The sequence below is a fragment of the Crinia signifera genome, chromosome 11 (genome assembly GCF_055691185.1).
Source record: "Crinia signifera chromosome 11, ASM5569118v1, whole genome shotgun sequence".
NCBI lineage: Eukaryota > Metazoa > Chordata > Amphibia > Anura > Myobatrachidae > Crinia > Crinia signifera.
This window is the reverse complement of record NC_139227.1, coordinates 91,198,147-91,209,906: the sequence shown is the minus strand read 5'-3', so window position 1 is coordinate 91,209,906 and position 11,760 is coordinate 91,198,147. Positions and strand designations below refer to the sequence as shown.

Here is an 11,760-nt window from a genome sequence, read left to right as displayed (position 1 = left end):
AGCCACCGAGCCCGAAGCGTGGCGAGCGGACGAATACCGTCCCCTCGCGGGGCTCGCTTCGCTCGCCACGCTTCGGGCTCGGTGGCTCGCTACGCTCGCCACAGGTTTATATCCAACTCCATGCCCACTTGGATAGTAGGGGTATGAAAAGGACCCATTTTTCCATAGGAATCATTTTAACATTGATTCCTATGGAAAAATCGGGTGCGATATCGGATGCGATGCGATATCGCATCGCATCGCATCTGATTGTATGCCTTAACTTAAGGCATACAATCAAAAAATCGGCAGCCCAGATACTACATAAGTACCTAAAATAGTGCCCGGCGAGCGCAGCAGTGCCCGGCATGGCGAGCGCAGCAGTGTACTTTGACGGTGTCCATGACGACTATGTTGACATTCGGGTGAACAACATATGTGGACCTTTTGACTGTCGACCTAAGGCTTGTGTTGACTTTCCAACCCTGACTACCTTAGCCATGTCAACCTATTTAAGGTGTCGACCTTCAGTGGGAGACCCAATGCATGTCGACGTAAATTGGGTTGACCCAATGACCCAGGAGAACTGTCCCCGGCGCAGCATACATTACCACTTCCCAACATCATGAATAGTACAGCACAGTATTAATACATTTTTCAGAGGTGGAGGGCTAGCAAGACATCTCACCCCCACGTTTATAATTGATCCATTCTTTAAATTTCGATGCAAAACCACTGAAATTCCATAGCTTCCCTAATATTGGACTCAGTGCCAGATTAAGCCTTCGGAGGGCCTGGGGTCACTTTAGACTTGTCATTACTGTTCGCAAACTGCACGGGAGAATATTACACTGTCAAAACACAGAGTAACGGCAGTATAAACTTGGTCAATGTGTAACTGCAGGGGGGGGATTAATATAAACATAAATACATATATATAAAATACCACATGAAAATCCTGTGTTTGTCCCTCAGTACCTTACTCTGTAACAGCCCTATATATACCAGGGAAAAAGGGAATGGGGAATACACCTGTGCACGAGCTCCACACATATATGCCAGAATTGTGTCAAAATGATATAGGATTTCCACAATCAAATGGAATTACGTACCACCGGTACTATTTTATTGTGTGGAGGTGCTTCCCTGAGAGAAATATGGAACAAAGCCCCGTACACACGGGGGAGATATATTGCTCAGCCATATATTGCTGTGCAATATATGGCTGAGCATATATTGCTCATTTTCACCTTTTCATCAGCGACCAGAGATGGTCGCTGATGAAAAAGAAACTGCCAGGGGGAGCCCGGCAGTGGTAATCAGCTGGTCGCAGGAGCATGTTCCTGCGACCAGCGATCACTACAGGGGTAAAAACGGGAGCGCGCACCCGGCGATATATCGCCGGTGCACACTCCCATCGTGGGCAATATGGTCGCTTAGCGACCATATTTCCCGCGATATTGTACAAAATTGCCCCCGTGTGTACGCACCTTTTGAAGAAGAAAAGCACTCTTTGTCCCCAAACAAAAGAGAGTGCTTTTCTATTTCTTACCTCTATAGAAGCCCTGACAGGCTCAGCGCTGCCTCTAATTAAAAACCCTTCCATGATGAGGCCTCTGCTGCTGCTGTTCTCCTCCATGGGCCGAGAAGCATATGATGAGCTCCACCAAGCAGAGCTCAGCACAAGCCTCTAAGCCTCTGACCTCTTGTGCATAGTCTCATGGGACTTAGTCAAATCCCTGTAATGCACAGCACACTTGTGCAGTCAGTGTGCCTTCGCTCCCGATGCTCAGCACCATTAATCATTGCATACCCTCCAACATTTGAGTGGGAGAAATCGGTACACAATCGCAAAGGGGGCGTGGCCAAGCCCCCTCTCCTATACTTTTAATGGTACGGTCAGTTGGAGGGTATGTAATGGGCGATCCTGCACATTTCCCCCAGCACTGTCCTGTGGAGACAGCATCCCGTTGATGCCCAGCGTGCCCCCTCCTTACACTGTATGTAAGTGGCAGCAGCACGTGTCACACAGCTCGTGCAAATCACCTTACCAGGGTAGCCCCACGTCCCCGCCCGGCACCGTTCCTCTTCTTCTGCACCAGTGATTCATTGTCCCTGTGCACACTCCACACAGGCTGACATTGATCCCGCTGCAGCACCCTGAGCAGGGGGAGGCTGGACCGCCGCGTTCCCCCCTGGGTTACCTCGGGATTTGCAGTCCTTTTTGGTGGACTCAAACTCTCAGCTGAACAGATGGTGGTGTGTATACTACACCTCCCAGAGTCCTCGGCTGAGAGAGAGTTGAAGGTGGCCGCGGGAGGAGGTTCTTGTGTCACTGTCAAGCGCTGCACTGGAGTGCAGCTAAAAATCGGTACAATCGGTACAGAGGGTTAAAAAACGGTACTGTATCGGCTAAATCGGTACTGTTGGAGGGTATGTCATTGTCACATTGGCAGATAGAGGATGCAGCAGCACTACCCCACTCCCATGCACAATACCTTTAGCTAAAAATCTATATTAAAAAAAAACCATAACAACCATAGATAGAGGGGGGTCCAGGGATACTGAACCCCATGTGCCCCTTCCCCTTAATCTGGCCCTGATTGGACACTATAACATGATCACTACAGTCTGCTCACAAGAATGCAGCAACACAGTTGTAAGGAAATTAATTTCTGAACAAAGTTTGGCTATCCCCTTGTAGAGGAAGTATAAATCCCAGCATGGCATGCATCTCTATTCTACACACCACGACGCCCAGACTCTCACTAGCTTTGCTACTTTTCCCATTGATGGCAGATTATTATTTTTTTTCTATTAGCTGGCTGCTGGCATATATCAGTGCGGGCGCTGCCCACATCCAATAGGGCCGTCACTACCTCTGACGACGCTGCGACAAGTCTGTTCCTATTGGTAGAGGAACTATTCTAGCGGCGGACTTTATGAATGACGGATAACCTTAGATAATGGTTGTCATGGAAGCGAGCACACCAGCAGGATTATGGCGGCAGTACAGACAGACTAGGGGCCTCCGAGGCGGCGACAACTTTCCGTAATCCTCCCGTGTGTGTTATTCCTCTGTCGACGCCCTACTGGCTGCCACCCACCTCTCTCCATAGACTCACCATAACCACCTCCGCTGTATAGTATTGCCCAGACGGCATCCCTCGTCCTCGCCTCCGGCTGTTGTGCGCAGCCAAGCTCATTGCCTCTGCCAGCTCCTTCTTTATAGCTCTCTCTCTTAGCACTGTGTATTTATTTGCCCGTTACTTTTGCTGCTGTCTCTTTGGTTACATGCTCGTCTTACCCCTGCTTCATTCGCTACGCCTCACACTTGCCCCTGCTTCATTCGCTACGCCTCACACTTGCCCCTGCTTCATTCGCTACGCCTCACTCTTGCCCCTGCTTCATTCGCTAGGCCTCACACTTGCCCCTGCTTTGTTACCTACGCCTCACACTTGCCCCTGCTTTGTTACCTACGCCTCACACTTGCCCCTGCTTTGTTACCTACGCCTCACTCTTGCCCTCACTTCATTGGCTACAGCTCACACTTGCCCCCGCTTAATTCGCTACGCCTCACACTTGCCCCCGCTTCAGTAGCTACGCGTGACTCTTTTGCCACCGCTTCAGTAGCTACGCGTGACTCTTTTGCCACCGCTTCAGTAGCTACGCGTGACTCTTTTGCCACCGCTTCAGTAGCTACGCGTGACTCTTTTGCCCCCGCTTCAGTAGCTACGCGTGACTCTTTTGCCCCCGCTTCAGTAGCTACGCGTGACTCTTTTGCCCCCGCTTCAGTAGCTACGCGTGACTCTTTTGCCCCCGCTTCAGTAGCTACGCGTGACTCTTTTGCCCCCGCTTCAGTAGCTACGCGTGACTCTTGCCCCTGCCTCCTTAGATAAGCTTCCCTCTCTTTGTCTTTCCCCTGTGTGTGGTCACTTCTCTGCATCTTTGGCTACACCTTACTCTTCCCCTTTACCTGCCTCTTTTCATCCACCCACTCTTTTGCTCCTGCCTCCTTGGTTCCGCCTCACTTTGTCCTGCCCCGCCTCCTTAGATGGCCTCACTTTCGACCATGCCTCTTTTTCCCCTACCTCACTTTTTCTCTGCCTCGCTTTTCCTGTCACTTGTTTTGCTTTACACTATACCATGTTCTTGTTTCCATCTGCAGGACAGTATCAGTAGAGGATGCTGCAACCTGGTAATTACAGCCTAGTGCTTGCTCTACAGTTCCTGCTGCTGATATATGACTTATTTGTGAATTCCTTCTCTGAGCTGTTGCGATCAGCGCCAGTTATTCAGCTAGTGCTTTTCATGTAAGTAATGCTTCTTAGCGCATACGCACCCATATGTCATTCTAAAATAAATTCTAGGGACGCCTTGTTGCTAAACAGAGACATGCAAGCAGATCACGCATCTGACAGGGTTTTTATGTTCTAGACTCCATTTCCATATTTCATTATGGTTTCCATTTTTGGATTTTTTAAATAGTAACTAAATGGTCAGATAATAAGAATACTGACTTTTGCTTCTGATATATGGAAAATGTAGACATTTACTCCCATTATGGTTATTCTGAAAAAACTGGGACTTTAAAAAATATATATTATTTTTTTCAAAGAAAATAAAAATTATCTACCTGGAAATCTAGGACATCCAGATGTTGAGTGTCAGTTTGCTAATGTTCTAGATACATCTAATTTGTACTGTGTCCTCCGCCAGTGTCATTCAGCAGTGTTTACGTCTGTTCCAGATTGCAGGATGTGGGCACGTTATTTGCAGCCATTGTTCTGTTCCTTATGCTGTTTAACACCTTCGTTTTCCAAGCCGGGCTCCTTGGCTTACTGTTTCATCGCTTTCAGGTCACCGTTTTCTTCTGCGCTCTTCACTTGGCGCTAAGCGTGGCATTACATGTATGGATCATGGTAAGACCATAGCCCTCAGTGCATCATTACATGTACAGATCATGGTATATCCATAGCCCTCACTGTATCAGTACATGAACAGATCATGGTATATCCATAGCCCTCAGTGTATCAGTACATGAACAGATCATGGTATATCCGTAGCCCTCAGTGCATCATTACATGTACAGATAATTGTATATCCATAGCCCTCAGTGTATCATTACATGTACAGATCATGGTATATCCATAGCCCTCAGTGTATCATTACATGTACAGATCATGGTATATCCATAGCCCTCAGTGTATCATTACATGTACAGATCATGGTATATCCATAGCCCTCAGTGTATCATTACATGTACAGATCATGGTATATCCATAGCCCTCAGTGTATCATTACATGTACAGAACATGGTATATCCATAGTCCTCAGTGTATCATTACATGTACAGATCATTATATATCCATACCCCTCAGTGTATCATTACATGTACAGATCATTGTATATCCATAGCCCTCAGTGTATCATTACATGTACAGATCATGGTATATCCATAGCCCTCAGTGTATCATTACATGTACAGATCATGGTATATCCGTAGCCCTCAGTGTATCATTACATGTACAGATCATGGTATAACCATAGCCCTCAGTGTATCATTACATGTACAGATCATGGTATAACCATAGCCCTCAGTGTATCATTACATGTACAGATCATGGTATAACCATAGCCCTCAGTGCATCATTACATGTACAGATCATGGTATAACCATAGCCCTCAGTGCATAATTACATGTACATATCATTGTATATCCGTAGCCCTCAGTGTATCATTACATGTATAGATCATGGTATAACCATAGCCCTCAGTGCATAATTACATGTACATATCATTGTATATCCGTAGCCCTCAGTGTATCATTACATGTATAGATCATGGTAAAGCCATAGCCCTCATTGTATAAGATGTGCCCAAATGAAGAGAAGATTTTTGCTGTAGCGGCATTGTATCTAATTGCATTGGCTTCACCTCAGTTTCTTCATTCCTGGAAAGTTGGTCGGATGCATGATGTATTCCACCAGATCAGCGAAGAGCTGTTATCCAAGTTCTTCAGCAGAAAGCGGTCATGCTTCAGAAACTTATCACAGGATGACGGCGGTGTACGGAGAGCAGTTCCTCGCACGGTGCACCATATTCCGGTGGTGGCAGCGTTATGAGGTGGGATGTGAAAGCATCAAGGACTTGCCACGGCCCAGTGATGCGCACTTTGTCACCAACACTGCCACGATTTCAGCTGTGGAGTATCTCTTTCCCAAATGGTGCGCCATGCGAGACGCTGCTCTACGTTGAGGAATCCATCATGCATTCGACCGCGCAAAACAACTTTCCAGAAATAAAGAAACTGAGGCGAAGCCGTTCACTACTCATGCACAACTGGGAAAACCGCCACAACGTCTATCGGCAAACACATTCACACACTGCAATTAGATACAACTCCTCTACAGCAAGTGAACCAGAATAATGTCCTGTATCATTACATGTGTGGATCAGGATAAATTCCTAGCCTTCAGTGCATCAATACATGTACAGATCATGGTAAGACCATATCCTTCAGTGCATCATTATATGTACAGATCATGGTAAGGCTATAGCCCTCAGTGTATTGTTACATGTACAGATCTTGGTAAGGCCATATCCTTAGGGTATCATTACATGTACAGATCATGGTAAGACCATATCCTTCAGTGCATCATTATATGTACAGATCATGGTAAGGCTATAGCCCTCAGTGTATTGTTACATGTACAGATCTTGGTAAGGCCATATCCTTAGGGTATCATTACATGTACAGATCATGGTAAGACCATATCCTTCAGTGCATAATTATATGTACAGATCATGGTAAGGCTATAGCCCTCAGTGTATTGTTACATGTACAGATCTTGGTAAGGCCATATCCTTAGGGTATCATTACATGTACAGATCATGGTAAGACCATATCCTTAGGGTATCATTACATGTGTGGATCATGCTAAGACCAGCGCCGATAAATAGTCACCCTGCTGTTGTAGCTCCCCTATGTAATACCTCTTACACGGTTTTTGTTCTCTCCATAGAATCTACGCTGGAAAAATGGTAATGTGTTTATCTGGTCTGATGGATTGCAGGCATTGTTTGTTCTGCAGAGATTCGGTGAGTGTGCGCATGTAGGTGGTGGCAGCCTTGTATACTGTACACCTAATGCGTGGCCTCTGATGGATTAGATTGCTACAGTGTAGTGCTGGGAGATTATTCCCTCCATCTGTATTGAGAAACCGTGTCACATCTTGAACCTTTTTACATGGATAATATTTCAGATTAGACTTTTATTATTGTGCCATATGTGGTAAAGTAACACTGAACATTTATGGAAACTATGATTTATGTAAATTATGGTCATAAAATAGACATAATTGCCAATAAATGTAATACTGGATCCTGTGTGCCACACAGCTGATTTAACGAGACAGAAAGGGGAGATCGGAGGCTGTGCTGTGGACTGCACTAGTGTTTGGGCTGTGGAGTGTGCAATAGGTACACTACAAATACCTTACAGGTGTCTCTTTATGGGAATTTACAAAGCTAGCAGTATTGGTATTATCAGGCGGGGGGGGGGGGGGGGGGGGTGCAGTTAATTGCCGGTGACCTGTGAAGGATTGCCCTTTCCTCCACAACCAGGGAAAGCAGCATTACAAATAGAGAACAAGAGGAACTCTGCAAAGGACATAGAAATACAGCATCTTCTGATTGTGATGGTCAGGAGGCTTGGCAGTAGAAGGCAGTATATTGATGAGAGTATATTCCAGGGTAGGGGTGGTGATCTTGTGTCCTATCCAGGTCTCTTATGCCCTCTCTGGTAAGGTATTTCCTGCACCTGTCAAGTCTCCTGACCAATTACGATGCTTATTGACCTAGAGCTTACCGCGTCCTAAACCTCCCTGTGTTTCCCACACTGGTGAATGGTTAGTGGAATCTTGACATTGCCTTTGTAACGTATGAAGAAATAAAACATACATGGCTAGGTGTGATGGGATGCGTGAACATAGGATTTTGTACTTGTGTCACATATTACTTTTGAATGCTGAATCCAGTATATTAACCCGGAGCCCATTGAGCCTGCACCATGTAATTTTACTCTTCTATGTTCCCACAGTGGCTGTGTTGTATTTTTACTTCTACAAAAGGGCGGCTCTAAATCTGGGGGATCCCTGTTACTACCGGGACTCTCTATGGCTACGCAATGAGTTTGCACGAATACGAGGTTAAACTTCCAGAACACCTAGAAATGGAGCATCTGTTAACAGCACACACTAAGGAAAAGACCATAGCCACCCGTATACCATTCTGCACTGTTCTGGAGGAGAGCACAGACCTCACTGCTTTCTGGACAAGTCATGAAGGGTCTCCTGACGGCCTCTGGAAACAGAACACACATTCCTGTTGAACTGTTACATGAACTTGATCAGGCAACAACATTACCCAAGATTTTGCCTTAAATCCTCTAACGTTCCAAAGAACACGCATCATTCTAATTCATCAAAGATTCCAGTATTTTCAGATAAATATATATTTTTAGATTATATTTTTTAAATTGCTATTTAAACAAGTGTGCATGTGTCAATATTTAAATGTTTTGGGCGTTTTAGCTTTTTATATTTGTAATTATTGCAGTTACATAGAATGTGGCTATATTTATTTGTCTGTTTGTTTTTTTAAATCTCATTTGAACAGGAAAACTGATACAATAAATGTATTTACTAAAAGGTGTCTATATTTGTTTTATCTGAATAAGAACAGATTTGATACTTTTTTTTTTTACTTTACAAAAACAACTGCCTATGTGCAACTATTGAATAGAATCGGGTTGCTTTTATTTTAATATATACATTTTAGGGTTTGTGCTTTCAGCAAAGGTACAGGTGGAAGAACATTATAGAGGAATTTAGAACTCAGTCTTTGAATTATAAAAGAAATATCTATTAACTTTTTGGGGGCTATTCAATCTGTGGCGATGTTTCCCGACAGGGGAAATATTGGTACTCACCTATTCAATGCTGCTGTTAACTACAGCATTGAAGACTGTCCGGTCCGACTTTTTAAAGTTGGATCTGTTACGTCTGAAACTGACGTGGATTGTCCAATTAATGGATGTTTAACAATCTGTGGCCATTTTCGCCAATGCGTGGAGTTTCCGACACATGGACAGCTGGAACATTGAATTCCGACTGTAACACGTCAACCGAAAGAAACGAAATCTGCCAAGGATTCTGACTGACGGGACATTCCGACAGTCGGTATACATGATTGAATACCTTATTTAATGTTCATTCTAGCACCCTGCATCTTCCAAAACCCTTCCCTCCCTCGGTGTCACACTCTACTGTGGTGCTTCTAGCACAGCGTGGTCTGTATTTCAGCACTGATAAGCAGACCAGACCAATGCTGAAAGCACTGCAGCAAAGAGAGACACCCCAGGCAGGGAAGAGGAACTGCACACATTTGAATAATGCAGGGTGCTAGAATGAACATTAACTTTATGGGTGAAGAAACCCTTAAAAGCTCCTTTTAATAGAGTTACATCATGCTACTGTCCTCATATTTGCCATTTTTGACTACTGTAATTCACAATGCAAATGTGCAGTGAATTCACCTTGTGGGACTAAACAGTTAACTAATTAAAGGCCTCCATTTTCCCCCTTTCAGACAGGGGACAATCTGTGTACCCTGCAAAGGTGTGGACAAAACATTTAAACCAATGATATCTACCTTGTGTCTTCATAATGTGATGGTGTTTCTGATTTAATTCAATATAAAAACATCAACCAGAAATTGGGGTAATTTAGCCAATGTGTTATATGAATGACAATGAAGTTGTCTGACTGCAAAGTCTTTTAATTTTATCTTTGCATCAGATCAACTGGGCGTGCAAAATGCTCCCCGCTGCCACTCTTAAGTGACTGCATATATAATAACTGATGTATGTCAGAATGATGGGACTTCCTGATCATTTAGATATTTACCCAGAAATAACCGTTCAGTTTCACTCATTATGGCCATGGTCCAAAATGTATTTACTTAATAAATAATTAACTTTACCCAATGATAAGTTTGAGTTACTTATATCTATGTCCCAAATTTTGTTGTGAGTTGAGTCACATTGTAAGTTTGCAGGGGCAAACACAAGATTTGGTAGGGGAAGGGGGCAGACTTTTATTATATATAAAACGCACATCTTGCAGGTAATAATAACGAATTGCGTGAATACTGAAAAGAGGCGGCACCAGCCATATTGGCTTTGTCCATTGCATGTGGGCAGTTTATGGGGGGGGGTAATCAATTATCAGGAGGTACTGCATGCTCCCGTGGAAATGTAAATTAGAACATATAGGGGGTGACTGATTCATTTGGATGGGGCCAATGTTAGGGGATCTGCGCACGGTGTATTATGCACATGTGCAGGTCCCCTTTGCGAGTGGCTTTGGTGACTGGCATAGTTGCCAAGCCGTTCACAAAGTTTGGGGTGGCCAAGAGACGGACGGCGGCGGGGACTAGAGCTGCCCATGGGAACGCCCAGGGTTTTATGGGTATCCCCATGAAAACCCTGGGCGTATCTATGGGTACACGGACGGGCTGATGCCTGCCTGTTTGGGCGTATGATGTCACAGGATGTCAGCCGCTCCCCCCATCTTTGTCTTTTTTTTAATTCAATATTTTTTATTGAGATTTTTCATATAACAAAACTACAGCACCCCTTATACATAGAGGTGCAATTAGGGCAACAACATAAACTTGCAAGGTGGACATGAAGAAATACAGTATGAGTAAATGGTCTTGTGATCATCAGCAGGATACATATAGAGCAATCATGGTATTACATTTCCCGAAGGCGCCATTCGGGGATGACCAAGCATGTACATAAAAAACGTATATTATAATATTAATTACGGATCGGAGTATTCATCAACCTCCCACTTAGTAGGGGACTCCTGCTATATTGTTCAATGTCCAAATAGACTTTAGAGTACCTATTATATGCCCAATTACCCAAAATTATAAATAAAATAATGCCCAAAACAAACCTACCCTAAAACCCCCCACCCTGTATAACCTACCCCCAACTTAGGCATACCTGGAGCCCCTAACTCTTACCCCACTATCACTAACCCAAAACAAACCTCCCCTATAACCCCCCACCCTGTACTACCCGCCCCCAACTGAGGTGTACGTGGATCCCTTAACTGTACCCCACCCAACTATATCTAATTCTATGGGGACCATAGGAGCAAGTAAGTTAGTGGCCTCTAGCTTCTATGGTAGCTAGCTGAGCCAGAAAAAAGCTAACCTTCCTCTCCCATAATACCCATCTAACGCTAATCTAACCTACCCTACCCCACCCCATCCCACCCACCCAAGTAAGGAAGGATATGTATACGGATATCTGACAGGGGCTAAAATAAGAATATTTAAAAGCCCCCAACACTGCTCGGAGTAGCCCACCCATATTGTCCGGGTGTAAAGTAGCAGAGCCCTTGAAGTCTGAATCGAATAAAGCCGCAAATATTTTGAGTGTACTCAGAGAGTCAGGATATGTGGAACAGAAAACACTTAACTCGGTTTTCCCATCACCCACATTGTGCAAGGCACACATTATAAAATGAATGAACACAGATTTCATGGGTAAAGTAAGCTTAAAACAGTATTGGAAAAACATTAGCAGAATTGTCCATGTCAAAGGGAATGAAATGTACTAGTTATCCTAAATATATCTTATACCAAAAATAAAATAGGAATAGTAAGCACAGGGGTAAGAAATATTAATTAGTCCGGCCAGGC

General features: G+C 44.3%; 1 protein-coding gene across 2 annotated transcripts; it reads left to right on the top strand.

Moving 5' to 3' along the window:
- The first annotated feature begins 2,900 nt into the window (after positions 1 to 2,900).
- TMEM138 (transmembrane protein 138) lies at positions 2,901 to 8,690 on the top strand. Of its 2 annotated transcripts, none has more exons than XM_083165748.1 (5): positions 2,901 to 3,044; positions 4,148 to 4,292; positions 4,730 to 4,901; positions 7,005 to 7,080; positions 8,081 to 8,690. In XM_083165748.1, exons 2-5 carry the CDS (start codon positions 4,165 to 4,167, stop codon positions 8,191 to 8,193), a joined length of 489 nt encoding a protein of 162 aa, XP_083021874.1. In that variant the 5' UTR covers positions 2,901 to 3,044; positions 4,148 to 4,164; the 3' UTR covers positions 8,194 to 8,690. The 2 variants fall into 2 exon arrangements, with proteins under 2 accessions (XP_083021874.1, XP_083021875.1); XM_083165749.1 differs by having other exon boundaries at positions 2,921 to 3,031.
- Positions 8,691 to 11,760: the final 3,070 nt, after the last annotated feature.